The 22,969-nt window shown below is 32.5% G+C and overlaps 1 protein-coding gene across 3 annotated transcripts; it reads left to right on the forward strand.

Annotated features, from left to right (window-relative positions):
• The first annotated feature begins 1,151 nt into the window (after positions 1–1,151).
• LOC148231450 (phosphoenolpyruvate carboxykinase [GTP]-like) lies at positions 1,152–22,946 on the forward strand. Of its 3 annotated transcripts, none has more exons than XM_088191345.1 (11): positions 1,152–1,217; positions 4,101–4,197; positions 20,079–20,205; positions 20,272–20,599; positions 20,671–20,932; positions 21,009–21,141; positions 21,212–21,425; positions 21,501–21,702; positions 21,773–21,971; positions 22,045–22,401; positions 22,475–22,946. In XM_088191345.1, exons 2-11 carry the CDS (start codon positions 4,166–4,168, stop codon positions 22,577–22,579), a joined length of 1,959 nt encoding a protein of 652 aa, XP_088047471.1. In that variant the 5' UTR covers positions 1,152–1,217; positions 4,101–4,165; the 3' UTR covers positions 22,580–22,946. The 3 variants fall into 3 exon arrangements, with proteins under 3 accessions (XP_088047471.1, XP_088047472.1, XP_088047470.1); XM_088191346.1 differs by lacking the exon at positions 1,152–1,217 and adding an exon at positions 3,750–3,969 and having other exon boundaries at positions 4,087–4,197; XM_088191344.1 differs by lacking the exons at positions 1,152–1,217; positions 4,101–4,197 and adding an exon at positions 19,843–19,998.
• Positions 22,947–22,969: the final 23 nt, after the last annotated feature.

Below are 22,969 nucleotides of genomic sequence, written 5' to 3' on the forward strand. Positions count from 1 at the left end.
CAATGAATAGTCTTATTGCTCCTATTTTAGTAAAATTATTCAATAAATGTTTGAAAAAGGAAACATTCCTCGATTGCCAAAATTACTCCTTTATACAAAGCTGATGATAAATCTGCGTTGTAGTAGAAAGTTATACATTTTTTTTCGAACCTTGTGTAAAATTTCGATAAACTATACAATGACTAGAGAAAGTATGCACTTACTGTAATTTTTAGTTAAGGCTCACAATGCTACATTTCGTGTATACTTTTACTATATAATGTATGCTTTGCCTAGGGATTGTGCGAACTCTCCGACGTGAGCTAGTTACATTGTCAATGAACAAGATTTTACTACCAACCTGATCGCTAGCAACTAATCGTAGAGCCAATAACAAAATAGCGTTGGACAGGTTAGTTGCGAGCAAGCGGAAGCGAACGAGAGTTGGTCAGAACAGTGAACACCCCACAAATCTACATAACAGCAGAATTATATAAATCTACAACAAGATTTACTAACATAAATGGTTTAAAAACCTATTAAATGTACAAATTATTTAATTAAAAATATTTTGCCAAGCACCGAACAGTGAGAGCATACAATGATTAGTTCCATTGATCATGAATTATTTTTTGTGATTTGACTAGTTAATATATGCATTTTCGAAATTCACACTTTGCCTTTAACATACGTAGGTATGTATATAAAAATAATGAATTTCTTTTTTAACTGCGCATGCGCATTATTATTTTTCAAACTAAATTTTTTTTATTTGCGAATGGATTACATGATAGTTTGATTCTGCATTAAATGATTATGAATGCGTTTTTTATGTAAGTGCATATCGGAATTGAAGCGATGAAATAAAATTTCGTTTACGTAACAATAATAGTCGAATATTCGATCGATAAGACACACGTGTGAATTAATTATTTAATAAATTGAAGTGACGGCCATGTTTGAAAATTTTCACCGCACACCTACCGCCTACCGGTGAATCTCGGAACTAACTTAAACTGAAAAACATACTATTATCCAATTTCGCGATTCCTTCGCTCGAATCGAATCCAATTTTCATGATTGAAATTGAAAATGCCCACGTTCGATGAGTGTGCACAGGTGCGACAAACGCTGTATCCGTATATATAGAGCCACTCGTAGCTCTTCTCGATCAGTACAATCGTACAGTTTAATGGGGTTGTGTCGAAACTGCACTGCTCCGGGCGCTTCTATCATCGGTATTTATCTAACTATTCGCTATTTAACTCACCCGTCGTGGCCGAATTTCGAATTAAAAATGGCGGCGGCGATTTCAATATGCGTTCATTTTAAGGTCCAAAACGCTTCATTTTCGGCCAACTAAAATATTTATTTCATAAGAGGAATATATTACAATGCGTAAATATATAAATTTGCTTCATTTTTTTCGATAATAATAAAAACAGTTCCGGGTAGGCGTTATCGAAATTATGTAATAAAAATTTAACAAGCCGGATCTCTCTGCATCCGCTTATCAATATTGTCGTACAGTGAGGGCAATCATCTGTTAGATTTTTGTAAGGTCATGATTATCAGTATATACACCAAAAAAGATCGGCAGGCGTGCTTAAATCACAATATGGTAATACTTGTATGACATTAATCAAAATAACATTTAATTAAATAGATTTATCGTTGTGTAGAAATGGAATTTGTGTTATTTATACCTGGATTAAAGAGCATTGACCCTTAGGTACATACCGGCATATCCTAATTAAACGATTGAGCCTTTTGATAGTAAAAAGAGTTTTAAACGTGTTAAATATTACATTAAGTTTAAATCTGAAAGTGTACATAATTAAATGAAAAAAATGAAATATTATTTATTAAACATATCTATAATAAAATTAATAAATCGTCAGAGTAGATTTGCTCAAAACAATAATATTTTCCAATGAGTTATATTTATGAAATTTAATTGTGTTATGAATTTAGTTCAATAATATTTTCAACAAGTGCTACTTAAGCTATCTACTGTCACAACACAAAATTAATTAATTTTCAGGAAAAAACATTCAAAATAAATGTGTGAATAATTTTATAAAAGCAAAAAATATGTCAAGCAACTATCACTAGCTTAAAATAACATATACAATACGTCGTTATATATTATGCATACATTCCAGATTAGTGAGCTGCAGATGTACTTTAATTTAGAGAAAAAAAAAATTATTAGATCAGATATTATACTTCGTTTCTTTTATTAGAGTCACTTCAAGGTCTATCCACTTCGTCATTATTCATAAGTGAAAAAGAGATGATAACTTTGGGTGTATGCCTCACCAATTTGCTCTAAAGTACAAAATGCGGATATTCGTTCCATATACTTATCATTATTGCTTTATACATTTTAAACAAATTTAGAGAAATTAGAAATGTTAATATATTTTTTTATGTTGAAGTAGTGAAAGTTATAAGCTAAAAAAAGCAATAATGAATTAATCGTTATCATTTACGTAAATATAGCGATAACAATTTGAAGACGTCCGTGCGCTGCGAGTGTCGGAATAACAATTAAGTAGTGACTCTGTTAAATGAAACGAAGTACATACTCAACAACTGATTTTTCACTGAAAGAAAATATTATGTTTTATTGATTACTGAGCGCGAATATTTATTGTTTTTTTAAAGAATATGCCAAGGTAATAGTTACATAAAAACGTTGGATTGCGTTAAATTATTTTTGAACTCTGGAGACAATCCTTTTATATCCGTATTTTGCGACTCTAATTGTGCATAACATCCAGTGTTTTTCAGACTATTTATGCCACTGTAGCACTTTTATATTATTAAATTATTTTTCCTATCGATTGTAGTGTTTTTTCTATTAGTTTATTTGAATCGATTTAATACACATGCATAATACATTACATAACTATTTTTTAATGGTATGCCTATCTTTTGATTTACGCGGTTAGTATATTTTTTAAAATACGAGTGTTCCCACTGCGGCGGCGACGGTACGATTTTATTGCTTTTGACGTGGATTTTTGACTTATGAGAAGGGATAATTGTTTTTTGCGCTCTCCTGTTGACCAAAATTCATAATGAATGGCAACCTCCGTCTTACTAAATTGCTAGGAAAATCTGGAGCTACGCTGGCAATACCGAGATAGAGCAGCTGTTTTGCCTCGCTGATTTTATTGTATTTCATACCATGTAATGATGTAATACACTATCCAGAAAATAAACAGCTGCATCAGGTAACATGTGTCTCATTTCCAACTCATCACCATACATTCTACAAGTTAGACGCATTCAAAATCTGTATATGTGTTTCTTAAAATAGGTACTAATATTCTTAAACGTCTGTAACTAAATTATCCTTAAGTCAATTATTGAGTACTGTGTCAATAATGGATTTACTATTTACTACTCATCATATAGCAGGATTCAATATTAGTCGTTTTCCATATAAACATGTCGTCTATTGAGCAATAAGCGTCCTTGTGTACTGCCTCTATTCGTCGTTGGACGACGATAAATATCGATTTTAGATATTTTATAAATGTATGTTTATTTGTATTTATTTTATTACACGAATTCATTTGTTTTAAAAACATTTTCGATTATATTATATTCTTACCCCATTTATAGAAGAGTAGATTGGCGTAGATTAGTTATGTTTAGTGAATTATGTCAATAGTTCATCGAACTATTGAATTTCCAACTGGTTATATGTACGTATCTTATCAGCGATTAAAGTAACTGATTTATTTAAATTTATTTAGCGTGGCTATTTTTGGACACCCTGCCCTATTCATTAATTGACTAACGACGCTTCCTGGTGACATTGGATGCTATGATGAGATCGCCAGCTGTTACACAGTCGTTCAATTATGCAAAAGTCAGAATTCGGCTATTATTCAACACCCAAGTGATAGTTGTATTAGACACGGCGCGGCGTTAAGAAGGTTTCCGAAGAAAGTCTAACTTTATTCTCGTTCGCGTGTGTGTTCCTTTTTATTAAAACGTTTAAAATATTTGCAACATCTGATCGCAATCTATTAGGCGACATAGCTAATTATGTTCGCTTGGCTAAGGATTTTATCATAATAATAAATATAGCTTATTTTTAACAGATATTTCGTCGGTAGCTGATTCAAGAACATCTTAACGGGCGTTTTCAACGTTAGATAGACAAAAAATGGCATTCTCTCTGCTCCGTCTGGCCATAAGGTGAGCTATTGTTTTATTGCATGCTTTAACTGAGACTGTCTGCATGTTTAAAATACAATCTGATCAAATAACGTGGGTTCAAATTTGTCAATATGTTTACTCGATAGTACGCACGCATGTCACAAAACACGTACACAAAATAAATTACACAAGCAATCATTATTATATTATCAAACGCGCGCCATTAAAAAATAGAGCAACGCCATCTGTTAAGTTTATGTGTTACTTATTGTACTAATGCCGGTAAAACAGCGCTCACGTTATCGACTGTTGTATGATAAGCCGACAGGTGTCTCTTGTGTTTATTCTAACATGATGTAGCAATTACTAAACAAACAAAAAATACACGCAGGTACCTAAACCCGTTATTAACTGCATTTTTGATCTACGTGCTTTGGAGCAGGGATTTCTGATGCAAGTATTTCATACTAACAGGGCTTATTTTATTTTTGTCAATTCATTTTTAACTCCTTTAAAATTCAATTCATTTTTAACTCCATAGCTTTACTTAATTTGCAAACACCAACCTTAAATTAAAAAATATATAACATTTTAGAACTGTTTAGTTTCTCTCGTTCTTATATTATTTTTTTAAATTTTTGTTCAGCTGCCATTTTGAAATAAGGTGACGAAAATGTCCGGCTATTGAACTAAGTCGAGATGCATTAAAAAAAAATTGAACCAAATTTAACACTTATAAAAACTTCTTTCATCATTCAGGTCCAGCACGTTGTGTTTTTCTTGTGTGTGCGATGAATGTCAAGATTTTTTCCAAATAAATGGCGAATACAACGAACATGCAACAAAACACAATATGATATTACCTGGCTTCAGTTTTGCTTATACAAATTTGTCAAGTGATTGTTTAAATACAATATAAACTAAAAAGAAAGAGTGATCCAACTTTGGTTTTAGATTTTTCCTTAAAAACCCACAAATTTAAGGATATCTTCGGATTTTGTTTGTTAACAAACATTGATTTAAATGGCCGCTTCTGGATTTTTTGCGCCATCTGATCCTTTCTATGACTGTTTCGCACATTTCGGGAGGCATTTGGCGGATGTTGGTTTTTAGGCGCTCCAATGTTTCGGGTTTGTCGGCGTAGACATGATCTTAGCGTAACCCCCCAAAATAAATCCAACAGCTTTAAATCACATGATCTTGGCGGCCAGTTAACGTCACCAAAACGTGAAATAATGCGATCTGGTAACTTTTCAAGCAAAACATGCAATGTTGTACCCATCTTATTAGAATATCTTTGATTTAGTGCCAAAAATAATCGGCTATAATGCGCCTATAGCACTCACCGTTAACTGTTACAATCGAATTTAAAAAAGTAAGGCCCAATGACGCCGCTTGACCACAATACGCACTAAACAGTCACTTCTACGGGATGTAATGCGCTCTCGTGAATCACATACGGATGTTTTCACATACTGTCGCAGTGAAAACATTCGGTTATCAAGCGTTCATGTTAATAATACAAAAATACTTTAATCACATCTTATATACCAATAACGGATAGTGCATTTTTCGTGAATTTGCAGCCAAAATAGACGCTGAAAAGCTTCTAGCAGTTTATTGTATAAGCATTATGAAATTTAGATGCTGTTATCAAGTGGTGGAGTCGAAATGGCAGCTCTTGAGTCGAGTTGTATTATTGTCGGTGTGATCTATCGTGATGAGTCTCGTGCTGTGCGTCTCTCTTAGTATACCTCTGATCGCGTCTTCCTTCCTCTGTTCCTTCATGACCAGCTCCAGCGAATTGCAGATGAATATGTTAGCGGGTCAATTGCATCGCTTCTTGGGCACACCCACAAGATAGCCACTCCGACGATCGTTTCTAAGTGGTAGGAAAACAATAGTCTTTTGCGTAGCGTAGGACCTATTGCATATTGTGCATCCTTTTACTTATCGGCTTACAAGTGATTAACGTCTCAGGACAAGTGTGCTTATAGGCGGTCCATGAAATATTAACAATTGTTAACGCAAATGCTTAGTCCCGATATTAATTTTCTTTGGTGGATAACCCGAGAATTTCCGGTTTAGAATCAGGAATGTCATTTTAGCTTTTTTAAAGGAGAGAAATTGAAAAACACTATAGTATATGGTCAATATATAGGATTTGGCGTCTCCTAATCATAAGCAAAGAAACTGCATAGAAACTTCCTGAAAGTTGCTGCAAGCCCCTTTTGCGATTAAAATATTTTCCATAAATATTGAAACTGTTGAGAATAGTTTAGATGCACATTGTTAATTTTTTGGAGAAATCCAAAAAAAATAACTGTTTATTATGAGAGTATACATAAGCTTTCTCTATATATCATATTATAGAACGTCTCTTAAAATTAAAAAAAATCAAATATTTTTATTGGCAACCATTGAATGTGCATTGTATTTTTTGCTTAACACACATTAATCAAGTTTTCTAAATAATTTAATATTGCAAAAAATCAAGGCCGCTTAAGAATTCACAATTTATTTTCCAGTGTATAATTAACCCTTCACTCTTGAATATATTTTTTTATTCTATCAAATTTTAGTAGAACGTAAATGTGAACGTTATGATGACAAAGTCATTATGTCATAATAGTAACAATATACATAATAATGACTCGATTCACATAAATCATCTTGAATTGCACTGATGGCTAACGACTCTGAAACGATCACCCGATCGCGATAGTAAAACATTAAAGATCCATCATCATATATTCTATATAACGATCGATCAAACATACCTGTTTTTGGTGTAAAACGCTCATATCTATCTACCACTAAATTTACTCTAATCTATTTAATTAAAATAATAAATCTCTAGGCAACAGTTCCAAAAACTTCCAGGTCAGAGTTTGCGTGGAGATAGCAACTGTTTCGGTAGATTAAACGGGGCTTTGCCTAGAATTCGCTAACATGTTTACACTATTCGCTATCTCTCGTTTAATACGTTTATCTGGTCATCTAGAGGCAAAGCCAAAGTCACCCCCCAACGACGGGTCATCGTTTAAAAAATAATTTTCGAAACTTATCTCCGGTTGCATCGGGGTCACCAATGCCAATGTACTAAAATGATGAAATTCTCGAAATACAGAGAACAAAGAAATTTTATCAGACGTGCCCCTGACGCTGCCCCCCTAATTTATCTGTACAATATCTCAAAAAATGCTGTGACGCAATTGAACTTTGCATTTTTTTAAATAGCGTCGTTTGAGTCGTTCTTATCGTACAGCAATATAAGTTTTGAGGAATTATGTTATCTGATCACGTGTTAAATAGATTAATAGTTGAAAACGCATTTTCCTTAATTGTAATGACGCATTTTTTAAACTTTACATATTTTAAATAGCGTCGTTTGCGTTTCTTCTATTGTAGTATGAGGAAGCTATTAGACTCGTCGTAGAATGTACTTGGCAAACGCTTATAAAGTATTTTTATGTTACAGTGTCGTTCGTTAACACAGTGTTGCGTCGTAAAAGTTAAACTCTTGCAGACAATCAAAGTAGAAGCGGCTGCTTTCCTCTGGTATCATCTGTGTCGTTTCGGCGTAAGCTCCACTAGATTCGAGTTCAGAGCTAAAATTTCATATCTTTTAAGTGAAGCAAAGAGGATGTTTTCGCTTATATACAATCAAGGGAAAAGGATAATATCGTCGATCTTCTCTCCCAGGGCTTCTTTTTAATCTAGTGTAGATGATTTGGAGAGGAATTAGAATCTTTTTAATAATAAATATATTATTAGACTATTTTAGCTATTTTTAGTAATTACTATATTAAAAAAAGCGTTTTTTCGGTATTTGTGCTATTTACAATACATCTTCTTTAGAGTATTTACACAAATTCAAATTTACCCTCTTGTGGAGGTGGTCAATTGGCAAAAAAATGCCACTGGTCTAATACATATTTCTTTAGATTCATTGACATGCACCTGCGTTAATTATTAGAAATGGAAACGTCATTTTATGGAATGTGTACTTCGGATATGCTTAGTACCTGTTCGCAATGCACTCTTTTGCATTTTCTATTGATCTTTTAGTGCACATTTTAGGCGGATATTTCTGGACACCAACTCCTTTGTTATAGTAAAAACTACAGTTTTTATTTAAGTGCAACCGTTTAATGAATGTCCACTCGGATACGAAACATCATTTGTTTACGCCGACGGCTTTTGTCTATTTTCATAGAAGATCCAAGGAACACAAATCAATCAGTTTATACTTTTAGTGGGTCTATGATTATGAGTAGTCCTGACAATCCATATCCTTTCTGTGAAATATTTTACATTGGCAACGTATTTTCAGTTCAAGTTTCGACTAAAGGTACAACACAATATTTGGTTCAGTTCCGGTTTTGGGACATATTTTGATGACCCTCAATAAAAATACAATCTGTTCCTATCAAATCAAACTGTTAAGAAAATGTGAATTTAGTTGAAATTTTGCAAAAATAAAGTCTTTCTATAAAACGAGATAAAACTAATAAATACCTCAATCTCAAGAAGGGCATTTGGTTATCGACCTTTGCTTTTGTTATGTCTGCACCTGAGTGAAACAAAAAACACTGTTTACAAGTTATCAAAAATCAAATAAGACTGCTTTTGTGTGATTGTACATTACCTTGAAAAACATGTGTACATATAAATAGTTCAAAGCAATTATTTTTTCATTTTCTCTTTACATTTAACAATGCTTAACTAAGTTTAGTTTAGTTCTTACCCAATAGATAAAATCATCGATACCACTTTATAACATAGATAGATATCTATGGTCTAAAAAATGATTTAGATATCTATCTATGTTAAAAAGTGTTATCGATTATTTTATCTACTGGTCTAAAAAATGTCTAATCGTCTCAATAAAGGCGCCCGTTAGAGCCAACATGTCAAATTCAACAAATGCACGTCAAGTTCGATCAAATGTCAAAGTTCTTACTGCTTTATTTTTGTATATTGTACTACAAATTCAATACCAGATCGTACGGTCTGTAAAGCTTTAGACTATTTGTGAAAGGTAATCCAAAGTATATATTGTAGATCGAAACAAAGATACAATAGTCTCAATTGAAGCGTCCCGAAGACAGGGACGTTATATCAGCTATTTCCAAAAAGGAAACTAGTTGGCCAGTCAGTAGTTGTTTTAATTATTTTCATTTCATTAGAATTCATAGTATTTCATTAAATGACATGCACTTTTCTGGCCAAATTCAATAAAAAAAAAACCATGTCAAAAGCAATAAAATTGTCACGTCGCAGTGGAAACGCTCGGTTATGTAACGTTCATATAAAGACCTTTTAAAACAATATTACGTGGGAGTGGGAATCAAATGAAGCGCATCTAAACATAATTTTGACCAATAGGAGAGCACAAAAAACAATTATCACTTCTCAGAAGTCAAAAATCCACGTCAAAAGCAATAAAATCGTGCCGGCGTCGTCGCAGTGGGAACGCTCGTTACCGAGCGTTCCCACTGCTACGGCACCGGCACGATTTTATTGCTTTTGACGTGAATTTTTGGCTTCTGAGAAATGATAATTGCTTTTGTACCCTCCTTTGTCAGTATTTCTTCCGCTATTTTTTCCTTGAAAGTAGAGTTGGCTTAGTTTGTATTTTGGACTTCATCTAATGAAAGTTATAAAACTATTAGTTTTAGAATTTTCTTCATGTTTGGTTTGAGTTTGAACAGCAAATGGATGTTTCGCAACTGTCAAATTTAGTTTAATACACATTTTAGAGCAATATATAATTTCACTAGCGATTATCAAATACATTATATTTTCGCTAGCAGAAATATATATATCTACTAGTGAAAATGTATTTTGACTTCACTAGTGAAAATATAACAAATGACATGTTTGAAAAAATATTTTTGAAATATTTTTATAGATTTTCTCTGAAGGATAACATGAGAATTTTTGGTTTAGAATCAGGGACATGATTTCAGCTTTTTCTAGGGTAGGGACAAAAGTTGGCCAGTTAGTGTTCGTTTTTTTTTTCAATATTTTGATTTTATTAAGATTCATACTATTTTTCTGACCTAATTCAAGAGAGGAGGGGGCAAATGCCCCCACTTGACCTCCCCAAATGATGTCCCTGTAACATAGATCTAACTAATTTTATGGTCACTAGACATCTAGCATAGATCTGGCGACATTCAGTGTCGAAACCTTATTATAATTCCAGTAATTATCTAATTTAATACATAACAATAAAAATAAACAGGTCATCACGTTTTCGATGCCATTACTGACCTATAAATATTAAATTACTCAGATTCGAGACCGAAAGTAAGAATTTGGAGAGGTTGCATCATGTATTCTGTACTCTAAAAACATATGTCTAGATTGTGTCGAAAGTGTGTGTCGCTATTGACCGATTAGAACCGGATTGATAACCATCCAGCCTTTTCGAGAAACGGTTAGTCTGTTCGAGGTTAGCTATATATCGGAATATACTTTGGTTCAAACGCATCTGTGTATATTTTTTATCTTGGTTCTGATGATGAAACGTGCTGCTTTGTTTCATCTATCGGCGATTTGGCAACAGTTGTATTTGCAATGTGTATAAAAACATAAGTTGGAGGTGTGTCTGCTCAAGTGACGTGCACTTTGCCAAATCCAAGGTCCAAACCGGCGAACGTAGGAGGCGGATCGTTATTTTTTTGACATTAATTAAAAAGCTGTTGTTATCTGTTGTGCTATTTCTGGTTGCTGCGTGTGTGTTTTTTTGTATGTTTGCAGCGAGATAGTTGAAGTTTTGTTTATGTGGATTTTTTAGTCAAATACTAGTGTATAATTATAGCAACATATTACCATGGTAAATGTACATGGATAACCATATGCATGTAAATAATCGAATTGTAAGCTCTTTGTTCGAAGGACCAAAATAAGCTTATATAATATTAATCTAAATAAATATTTTGATTGTATCTTATTAAATGTCTGAGAAAAAACTCGCGCAGCGAATCTCAGTATTCCAATAATAAATGATTCTAGAACAGAAAGATTTATTTTTGTAAAATACTGTGGTTGGATGGCAATCAAATCCCAATTCAAGCCCCGAGAACAGGATTACACCCTTCCCTTATAAATTAAAGAAGAGTAATTTTACACCAAGACAGCGCTCGCCTTCATGTATCTAAGAAAACGATAAAAAAATCAATAGTTTTTCTTAGAAACTCCTTCCTCACTCACCGTATTCTTCAGACATTGACTATCATCTATTTAGATTCCTGCTATAGTTTTTAAGTGGAAAAAAATATTTTAAAGAAACGGATTTAAAAAAAAAAAAATACAGTATTTACTGCTTCCAAAACTACATTATTTTTCAATTCAGATATAAAAATATTTTGTGGACATGTGGAGAATAATTGTAGAAAAAGATGGAGAATATATAATTTAATAAAAGTATAACACGTTTTAATTTTTCGCAATTTAAAAACGCAAAAACTTAGGGAACAACGTGATATACAACATTTATTAAGTAACATAACAAATATTGCATTTCTTAATATCAAAAAATCTATTTCATTACAACGATATTTTTAAAAGTCACTCTCTCTGCAACGAATTATTGGTCAGCAACAAACGCTCTATATTTTTAGAGGGCAAGTCGAGGAATGACGTCTCCTTGATTTCATTACATCTTAATTAACATAACGTTATAAATACAAGTTTCTTTTGTGAGGGCATAATCATATAACATTCACTTCAGTGAAATTTATTGAAACCCGACAATTAATAACAGTATTAAACAATATGCTTGCCATTCGACTTTTATGTATTTAAACCAAAGGGAAACTTTTTATTTTTTAATTATTGGAGTTATATTATAAACATTTCCTCAATTTAAAAAATAAAAAACCCGCAAATTACTTGTTAGTGTTACTTTTACTATGGTTGATACTGACTATAAAATCACGGTTGAACATTACCAACATAACAATTATAATAAATAAGAGGTTATTATGATATTGCGCATTCAGTTGGGCTGGCAACAGTGGGTTTACAATTATTGTTGAATGGGGGAAATTCTTTTTTGAATCTTGTTATGCTATTCTATGTAAAATTATGTTTTGTATATGAATTATGCAACTTTAAAATAAGTTTTATCTCAGTGACGGCTTGCAAATTAAATTAAGTTTTAGATTTGTATTTGACTGCTCGTCATTTTTTATCGTATTAAGTTTAATATAATAAAACAATATTAAAGTCGTTAATTTTGGGCTCGACGTCGTAGTAACAAGATAAATATTTATAGAGGCTCCCGGAGATAAGCGAAATGACGCGATTGCTTTCGTCCATCTCTCTCTTTCGTCGCAATTTCGTTGTTGTTTTTTTGCTCGTTTTTTATTTGCAAACATGTCTGTCGTCAAGCGGGAAGAAACCGACGACTGGTTTCTAAGTTGACTGTGATTCGTGTCGAAGATCGCCATTTATTTATTTGTATATTGATTATGGATTTTTTGCATTTTTTACGCTGGCAACATTGCGGAGGTGTGGTTCGACATTTAAGTTTTAGCAATTTAAAATGGCGTCGTTTTCGATTATTAGGGCTAGCAAATTACGCCGTGAACTATTTTCCTTTACTTATTTTTATGAGTGATTCAATAATATGTTTTCTTGAACTAGGAAAATATTTTTGTTTGTTAATTAGAATTTGATTCACACGTTGGAGAAACGCGCGAATTACATAAATATTTATAGTTGAAATTTTTTTTTATTTATTACTGGATTATTTACAAAATTTAATATTTAATAATAAAACGTCATTTTAAAAGAAAAAATAATGGCTCATATTTTTGGGGTCAGAATCTTAATACGGTTGTGGTCAGAATACATCATTCAGAATATAATATATATTCCCGCTTCGTTCGTCGCTCTGAATACCTTCGCGCCCTACAAACAATTAAATAGATTCGTTGAGAGTTATTCATGGGGTGTTCGATGTTCTGAGCAACGCTCGCTCGCGCCTAGCCCATCCAACAGTTTAAGTTTGAACGAGATATTTTGTAAGATATTTATTTGTATTGCAATTTATATTTATAAATGTTATAATATTTTTTTAATTCTCATGATCTACATTTATTTTTATTCTGACCATATACTATTTTTATTCTAACCATTTTCTATTTATTTTGTCCATAAATAATATAACTATGACCAGGCTGTAATAAAATTCTCTGGGATTAGTTTTTTATTCTGACCCAAAATTGATTTAAATTTTCATACGAGATAATAAACCAATATAATTTAATAAAATATAACCTAGTGTTAGTTATCAATAATGAAAGTCGTAAAATGGGTAACAGCTGAGCGTTGTAAAGCGTCGGAATGTCAGCAGGTCAACATATCGGCTAGCGGCAATAACTCCGTACACCGTCCGATCGAACCATAAATGCCCATAGGTTTGATTTTTCTTCAAGGGTTAATTTTTCTTTATTAGTGTTTTGCGATTCCAGTGCTATTTTTTGCTTAGAATTTCTGTGATTTTTTAAATTTCCTGTTGACTTTTTATATATTTTGCATTTAATCAAATTACCAAAGAAATTACAAAAAAAACTATATATTTTACGAGTCTAATATAGTATTATACCTGGTAAAAATTTAACCCATATTTATTGTAGAATCATGCTTTTGAATACATATTAGTTATCTTAAATATCCGGGGATTAGTTTGTCGGAGATATTTACCACCGAACTTTGCCTTTGTCGTAAGGCCATATTTGCTTGTAAATATAAACGGACGCCGCCCGAAGACGCAAGATGGTTTGCTTACGCCGACAAAGATCTGATTTTTTTTAATAGATTTAAAGGATACATATCAGTTTTATTATTAGTACCAGATTTTAAAGATAATATATTAATTTATTTTTATAAATTTAGTAATAAAATTTGTTCTGTCGAATGTTCTATGCATATAATCGGTATAAACAGGAATATGATAGTTGAAAATATAATATTTCTATAAATCTGTATCCTATCTTTGATAAAAATGTACTAAAAGATATTTATTGAACTTTGTCTTTCAATTACTCATAGTCACGTTAGCATTAATAATTAAAGCGAGAGGTAAATATAAACATGGCTATCTTGATATAAATATGTTTATTTGACTTTTTTGATAAACATGTTGATGTAGAAAAATGGGAATTTGCACTAAAGATTGGACTGATATATTTCTTAATGTATAGTAAACAAGCGTCTATTATTATTAGTAGATAAAATAGGTGTGTATGTGACTATAGTATAGAAGATTTTTGTTCTAAAAAAATGATGTAATGTAATTCAAATCAACACTCATGCAATTCGAAAGCAGCTAACATAACAAGGCCGACTAGAAGTATGTTTCTAATATGAGTATATATTTACAAAGATTTTTATCAATAAAACTGTTCAATCGAACATTTGTTTTCATTGAATTGGATCTGTAATTTAAATATGTTTGATAGAAGATTTTTCAAATCAACTTTCCATAGCTAACTATATTATATTAAATTATTGCCGTCAAAACTCAAGGCTCAGTATCAAGATTGTTATGTAATTTAATTGAAGCGCAATTAACCGTTGAAAGTCTTCAAATAATTGATCAATATGTTTACCATGTTTGTTTATTATAAATATGGGTGTATAAGTGTTTGTGGATTTTAATGGATGCAAACAGGTGGCGTGACAAATCAGGTTTCTTGTGTCTGATGTCATTTTCGCACATCAAGTTTATTTAGTATTTTTTCGATCGGCTGTTGTCAACTGAAACATAGTATATTCTTTGTAAAAAACGATGCTTCTGATTCTGTTGTCCACCATATTTTTACTGATAAAAATGCCGATAAAAACATTTATTCAAGAACTTCGTAAGTTTCTAAGAATCAAAAGTATATTTAGATTATTTACAAGTTGGACTAAAACTACTTAAGTCAAAAGACGTAGCAACTTTGTTTACTATTTTTATTAGTTGTGAGATTTAATCAATCAAGATACTAAAGAGGTGTTTATTGCAAAGCAACTACACTACACATAAAGCGTTGAGAATATTAAATGTATATTTCGAGATAATCGACTTTAAAGTGTATTTGATTAACTCATGGATCTAGTCATTGTCACTGTCAATGTTTAAATAATTAAATAATTAAATTTTGGGAGAATGTGAGATTATGCGTTGCATATTGTGTTTGTCTTTCATAATCTGTCTGCCCCTCCTCCCTACTGAAAAGTCTGAAATGACGTCCCTGTCTTCGGATCTGTTTTAATTAAGACTTGCATCTCTGTTTCGATCTATATACTTCGGATTTCCTTACGCAAACAGCCTAAAACTGCTCTTTACGGACAGTACGATCGTGTGCAATGCATAGTGCGATACAAAAAAGCAGTAAAAACATTGACATTTGAACGAACTTGACGTGCTTTTTTAGTCTTTACTTTTATGGGCACCTTCGTTGAGATGACTAGACCTTTTTTAAAAGTATGATGCTCCAAATTAATTGCTTAAGGCTCGGGCACACAGAGAGCGATCTGTAGCGGCGGGAAGCGATATCTGACCGCGGCGACAGACAGAACGCGGTCTGCGGTAGACCGCCGTAGACCGCGTTCTGTCTGACAGAACTGATGCAACATCGCATAATACAAGTAGATCGCCTGTCGCCGCGGTCAGATATCGCGTCCCGCCGCGACAGATCGCTCTCTGTGTGCCCGAGCCTTTAGTAATTTATTTACAGTGCTGTTTTTGTTGAGTTTTTTTACAAATATTTTTTTGAAACGAATTTGGTTGCTAAGCATTTCATGTACAAAGCACATTGTTCCTTCGTTTTAATTTAAAGAAATTAAGCGTGGCAAAATGCGTCGTCAATACTTACTTGACTGTCAAAAGAAAACTACGCTTCAAATGGAACTAATAATTGACATGCACGTCTTAGGCAGCAGTATCAATGTAAGAAAATATATTAGTTTAACTAGGCTTACCATAATTATAAAGCTCTAAACCGGGACAGCTGAAAAAGGTTATCTCGGAAATTATTGTTCAATTTGGAATGCTGAGGATGCAATAAGAAAAATGTCATCTCGGAAATTTTGTGAAACCGGGATAATCCCGATCGAACCAGGACCAATGTGTAAAACCGGGATCGATTATTGTCATTATTTTTTATCATACCACGTGTTCTTGAATCGAATTTTTTGTGCTGTTCAGTGTTTTTTAGGAATAAAAATATAAAATAAAATGATTAATCGCTTAGCATGCATTAAAATTTTATAGTCCTTGAAAAATCTATTTGTTTAGTAAAAATAATAATTCTATCAAAATCAATAAATACAAAATAAACAAATAAGTAAAGCTAATATTGTTTTATATACTACATATATATGAATATATATATATATATATTTTTATTGCCAAAAACGTCATGTTTTAATTTAATGAGAATTCCCCTCCGAATTGGACAACCCTAAACCTAAGTTGGCGCTTCCACTGTTGCCAACCGAGAAAAATCACGCCACCGTCAAATCGAACCGCAGAAGTTGTAACCTATAAACATGGAATATTGTCGAACAAAAACGAGGCAAGGGTGTGTCTGTGACGCGTTTCATGGCCGCATAGCAACACGCGTCACATGACGACCGGTTATTGCCGAGCCTCCGCGGCAGCCAATCGCAGCGCTCGACGCCGCACATACGCCTTTCGCCGTTATTGCGTCATCACAATACGCGCTAAATGTGTTTGGAACGCACAATGCACAATTTTCACGGCGTTATGGCCAAATCTGTCATTATGCATTGAAAAGATGGAAGCGACCAGTTTCAGCACGTAGTCAATATTTTTGTGCGTCGTTTCAAACGATAACATGCGTCACGTTGTTCGGGACAAAAAATCGACCGCTTTGGTACGACAATCTCTCTAATGGAAAATTTAAAGTTGGAGTTTCTCAAATTTTCGTCCATGCACTTTTTAGCTCTTTAGCGTTCGCCGATATTTATAACTGAAAAATGTGTTTTCAGCTGAATAATTTTAATAATAATAAGGGCGGAATTTTGTACTCTTTTTGCCATATTGTTTATTTTATATTATTGCTTCTGTGTACATGTCACCATTTTTATTTTTTTAAGTTTTAGCTTATAGTTGATTCATATTAATACATATTTAATATATTATAAATCTTTATCTACCTAGTTTTTGTAGGTATAAACGGCATTTGGGAGGTGGCAGGTGAGGGCATTTGCTCCCCCTTAATTTGGCCAGCAAAATGCATATCGATTATTGAAATACTGTATATCTTAATGAAATCGAAATATTAAAAATAATGACTACTCCCCATGGAAAAAGTTGAAATGATGTCCCTGATTCTAAAGCAAAAATTCTTGGTTTATCCTTAAAATAAAATCTAATAAAAATAGTCTCGGATCTGTTCCGAAAATTCTTCTTAAAATATGTCACCCACTACAAATTCTTAACATCGTATCGTAGGCCAATAAGGAGTATTAAAACCTCACAATTTTACACTACTTGTGTGAGGAAACCTAAAGAATATATCGTGTCCCAAACAATAGAATTTTGAAACAAGTTAAAAATCATATATGTATGCCCTCAACTTCTGGTCGATATTTTATTCTGCTTGGAATAATGCCCCCACTGATGTTCGTATTCAAATAGTAGGTTAATTACTATTTTATTAGTACCTGTCTTTATTAATTAATGAAATTTATTATTAATCGTTTTTGTAGGATTTATATAATGTGCATTTATATATGAATTTTAATATAAAAAAATACAATATCTAAATTTCAATATTGCGTTGTAATTAGATCTCACCATTTTTTTTAAAAGAAAAGTGGTAGTTTAGAGTAAAATAATCAAAAATGTATTTAGGTTTTAAAGAATGTTTCGAATTAACATATAGCAAAAAAAGGTTAGATAAATTATATTGATCTTACACCTTCACTAGATGCTTTATAAATAGCCTGACTTTTTAAATAACATATAAAAAACGTGTATGTTGAAACAACGGATATCGCATTTAGATTAAAGTTTTCTTTAAATAAAATGGCAGTGCATAAAACATTAAAAAATATAACAAATAAAACTATTTTTTCTCTTACTGATTGACTCATAATATATATATTGAGTACTATTTCATTTGTAGATATTCTCTAATGATATATCGTTTATAATACAATAATAGATCTAATCTAATAAAAACGGAAATCTTCACAAAGCTTGTTGATCAGATAATCTAATAATTCATCAATGAATAAAAGATTATCTGCAAAAATAAATCCACACACATTTTTTATTCCGTTCTAAAGTTCGTTTTAATAATTTTAATAGTAATATTCAATGTTACGATAGAAATTAGATAAGAAAAAATATGCTGGAATTAACACGATTTAAAATATCAAGGTTAAAGAGAACGTAAAAAAATGTAATAGATTGTAAATATTATTTCCTTGTTTTGATGAGCCAGTCGTTGTTGATGATCTTGTCTTAAATAATATTTTCATTATTAAATCATATTTGTCACGTAGCACACTTTTTAATGATTTGATTATACAACGATAAAGTTCTTAATAATTGAATTACGCTTTTTACGTAATGGAATCTTATAGTTATTGATAAATTATATATTAAATATTTTTTGTAACTGAAAATTGGATTATTGTTTTAATATAATGGTATATAAGTATATTACATCATTATGAAAAAATAGCTATTTTTATTGTTTTTAAGTATTAAGCTAGTTTTCAAAAAATTATGGCAAAGTTATAATTTTACAATTTAAAATTAGATAATAATTTTCATCTACTATTTATTGTACATTATCTATTGTACAATATCTTGAAATATTAATCCCTATTTTTAGAATCACTGATTAACATTTTCAGCACCATATATTTAATCCTAATAAAAAAGCACTGATAAATATTCTAATAGCAGATGCTGGAAAACAACGATTAGATTGATCGATTACTTCCATAAATATATTCAATTTTATTGGAAACAAAAAACAAGATAATAAGATACTATTTTTTACGTGCAAAGTCAATTTGATATATTGACAAAAAAATGAAATTTGTGCATTGATTAAAAATATCGGATAAAATGTACAATGACAATTTTCTTCAATTTTAAATTTAAAACTTTGTATATAAAATCGCTCCTGTCCACTTTTTGATTATCTTAATGAATAGTACTTTCAGTTAAGTAAAAAAGTATAAAAATTAAAATAGATGGCTAATCATTTTAGTTTAGTCGAAATCTGATTTATCATTATATTCTAAAATATTAGCTGATATTATAAATAGAAAAACAATTTTTACCCTTTCTTTTAATTTTTTAAATTTTATATAATCAATTTAGGGGTGAGTGTTAATGCTCGCATGTTGGTGTACGTGCGTTTGGTAATAGCGCGCGTAAATGCGACCATGTTGTTTGTAAACGAATCGCTATTATAAAGACGCTAAAAATAGATTCGAAAAGCTATGTGAATTGAGAAGCGTTTGTTATTGTTTTTTATCGCATATTTTCGCAAAACACACCCGCGCGGTTCTCCAATCGCTATGCGCGCTCAATCCCCGTCGAAACGTCTCGAGGCAAAGTTTAGCGGCAAAGGGGGGGATTTATCGTTGCACTCGAGGTATAAAAGCCTCGGGAGGGCGTCAAACGCCAACAAAACGTTTGTGATATCGAATCGAGTGGTTCATTATTGCGAATGGAACAATCTTGCGTTTAATTATAACTATTTTCCACACTTGTATAATTGATAAAATATAATATTAAATAATAAAAATGCCCGAAGCAATGGAAACACTTATCCAACTCCCGTAAGATTTATTATTTTAAAATATGTATGTATATACATATGTATTAATATTTTTATTTAATAATTTTTCTTGAATTACAGATGCTCTGCTCCGACTTTGTCTCAGTATGGAAAGCTTCCAATCCAATGCAGACTGCAAACGAGGAGTTTCCACGATATAAAAGGAGTCAGAGTAGTCAACGGAGACCTGACTAATCTAACGCAAACGGTATATACTTACTAATATATTAATAATAGTGTCTTTAACGTTGACTTATTCAATTTTATGCTTTAGGTGAGATCTTATTTAGAAGAAAACGTCGCTCTTTGTAAGCCCGAGCAAGTCCACATCTGCGACGGCAGCGCTGCCGAAGGAGCTATTCTTCTGAAACTCTTAGAAGCCAATGGAACGATCAAGAAGCTACCGAAGTATGAAAACTGCTGGTTGGCTCGCACTAATCCATCCGACGTAGCAAGAGTCGAGAGTCGTACGTTCATCTGCACGGATAATAAGAGAGACGTCGTACCGAAGACTGAAAACGATAAATCGAGCCTCGGTAATTGGATTTCACCGAGAGACTACTCAAAAGCCATCAACGAACGTTTTCCAGGATGCATGAAAGGTATTATTTTTTTAATTATTATGTATCAGTTTTATATATGTTTGTATATTAATGTATTATTTTTATAATAGGAAGAACGATGTACGTTATTCCATATTCGATGGGCCCCGTCGGCTCACCTCTATCCAAGATCGGAATCGAATTGACGGATTCCGCTTACGTGGTATACTCAATGGGAATCATGACGAGAGTCGGCTCAAAAGTTCTTGATATTCTGAAGCGAGGAAACTTAGATTTTGTCAAATGCTTGCATTCGGTCGGAACTCCAATTAACGGAAGTCACGAGATGCCGAGCTGGCCGTGTGATCCTGCAAGAACCATAATCCTTCATAAGTACGTATTAAATTCTATTGAATATTGTAATTATTTATTTTAATATAAATATTAATGATTATATTTTTATATTTAGACCGGAGAACAATGAGATTGTATCGTACGGAAGCGGATATGGCGGAAACTCACTTTTGGGAAAGAAATGCTTCGCTCTACGTATCGGATCTACAATTGCTAGAAGAGAAGGATGGTTAGCAGAACACATGTTGGTGAGTACAGTTGTTTTATATATTTTTCAATCGTTAAATATTAGCTTGACTCATTAATGATGTTTTATAGATACTCGGAATTACGGATCCTACCGGTTTCAAGCGTTATATTGTAGCCGCTTTCCCTTCGGCTTGCGGTAAAACAAACCTCGCTATGATGATGCCAAATTTGCCCGGATATAAAATCGAATGCGTCGGAGACGACATCGCTTGGATGAAGTTTGACGAATCGGGACAATTGAGAGCCATCAATCCTGAGAACGGATTCTTCGGAGTCGCTCCAGGTAATTAATCTCATAAAGCACTACACTGCTATTTAATTAAAAAAATTATAGCTTATAAATAATATTAATTTAAAGGCACATCAACTGAAACGAATCCGAATGCGATGGCGACTATATTCAGAAATACGATTTTCACAAACGTGGCCGAGACGAGCGACGGCGGAGTGTATTGGGAAGGCATGGGTAAGCTCCCGCAAGACATTCACATCACCGACTGGCACGGTAAAGCTTGGGATAAAGATGTTTCCACAAAACCAGCGGCTCATCCCAATTCAAGGTATTATTTATATTCAACTCGTCTATTATCATCGATTGTTATATGATGTTTAATCAAAATTTGTCTTTAGATTCTGCTCACCGGCATCAGAGTGCCCTATAATCGATCCACTATGGGAAAGCTCTGCGGGTGTTCCGATATCGGCTATTTTATTGGGCGGAAGAAGACCGGAAGGCGTTCCGCTTGTGTATCAAGCCAGAGATTGGGCTCACGGTGTGTTTTTAGGAGCTTCCATGAGATCCGAAGCCACAGCTGCTGCCGAGTTCTCCGTAAGTCATAGTTTAATCGTTATAATGTTATACTATTAAAATATAATATTATTACAATACTGTTCGTTTATAGGGTAAAGTTATAATGCACGATCCGTTTGCAATGAGGCCGTTCTTCGGATACAACTTCGGTCACTATTTGTCACACTGGCTGTCGATGAGGAATAAGACTTCAGCAGACAAACTACCGAAGATCTTCCACGTGAATTGGTTCAGAAAGAGCAATGAGGGCAAATTTTTGTGGCCCGGCTTCGGAGACAACTGTAGGGTTTTGGAATGGATTTTGAGAAGATGCGATGGTGAGACTTGTTACGAGGAGAGTCCCATCGGCTTATTACCGAAGAAAGGATCATTGAATTTGGACGGATTGAACCAGAAGATAGATTTAGAGCAACTGTTTGACATTCCGAAAGATTTCTGGCTGAAAGAGGTAACATATTTCGTTACGCCCATTATGCTTTAAATGATTTACGTACATATTAATGATTATTTATTTTAATCAGGTTAGCGATATCGATAAGTACTTCACCGAGCAAGTTGGAGAAGATTTACCCGACGAGATCAGGAAAGAATTGAACAATTTGAGAAATAGGATTCAATCTTCATAAATGACTATTGTGATTTTAAATGCATTTCCATATTGATAGACTGAAATCATGGTACATTTAAAAAAGTTTAAACTCTAAAAAACAATAATAATACTCTATTTGCTCATAAATTAACTTTTTGACATTCCTCGTTGTGTTTAGAGATGTATAAACATGATATTTTATACGATTTTTTTAGTATTAATAAGTGTTTTGTGTTTGTCAATGTTCGATCGCTGGACGATCTTATTTTTTGAGATTTTTATATGATTAATTTATAATTAGATATAAGTACAAAACATCCTATTTTTATGTATTAAGAATATTAATTTAATATTAGGCTATGAATTTGTATAATATATGAACGAAATAAAAAAAACATTTTTTACATATTTTTTTTATTAAATATTT

Source organism: Plectrocnemia conspersa, unplaced genomic scaffold (assembly GCF_051122295.1).
Source record: "Plectrocnemia conspersa isolate PC_06_02 unplaced genomic scaffold, ASM5112229v1 ptg000009l, whole genome shotgun sequence".
Taxonomy (NCBI): domain Eukaryota; kingdom Metazoa; phylum Arthropoda; class Insecta; order Trichoptera; family Polycentropodidae; genus Plectrocnemia; species Plectrocnemia conspersa.

Bases quoted from the DNA above. Each gene is read 5' to 3' on its own strand.
- LOC148231450 (XM_088191344.1), top strand. From the start codon at position 19,964: ATGCCCGAAGCAATGGAAACACTTATCCAACTCCC. The intron at 20,933-21,008 runs GTACGTATTAAA...TTTTATATTTAG, and splicing joins AGAACCATAATCCTTCATAA to ACCGGAGAACAATGAGATTG. The intron at 21,142-21,211 runs GTGAGTACAGTT...GATGTTTTATAG, and splicing joins GGTTAGCAGAACACATGTTG to ATACTCGGAATTACGGATCC.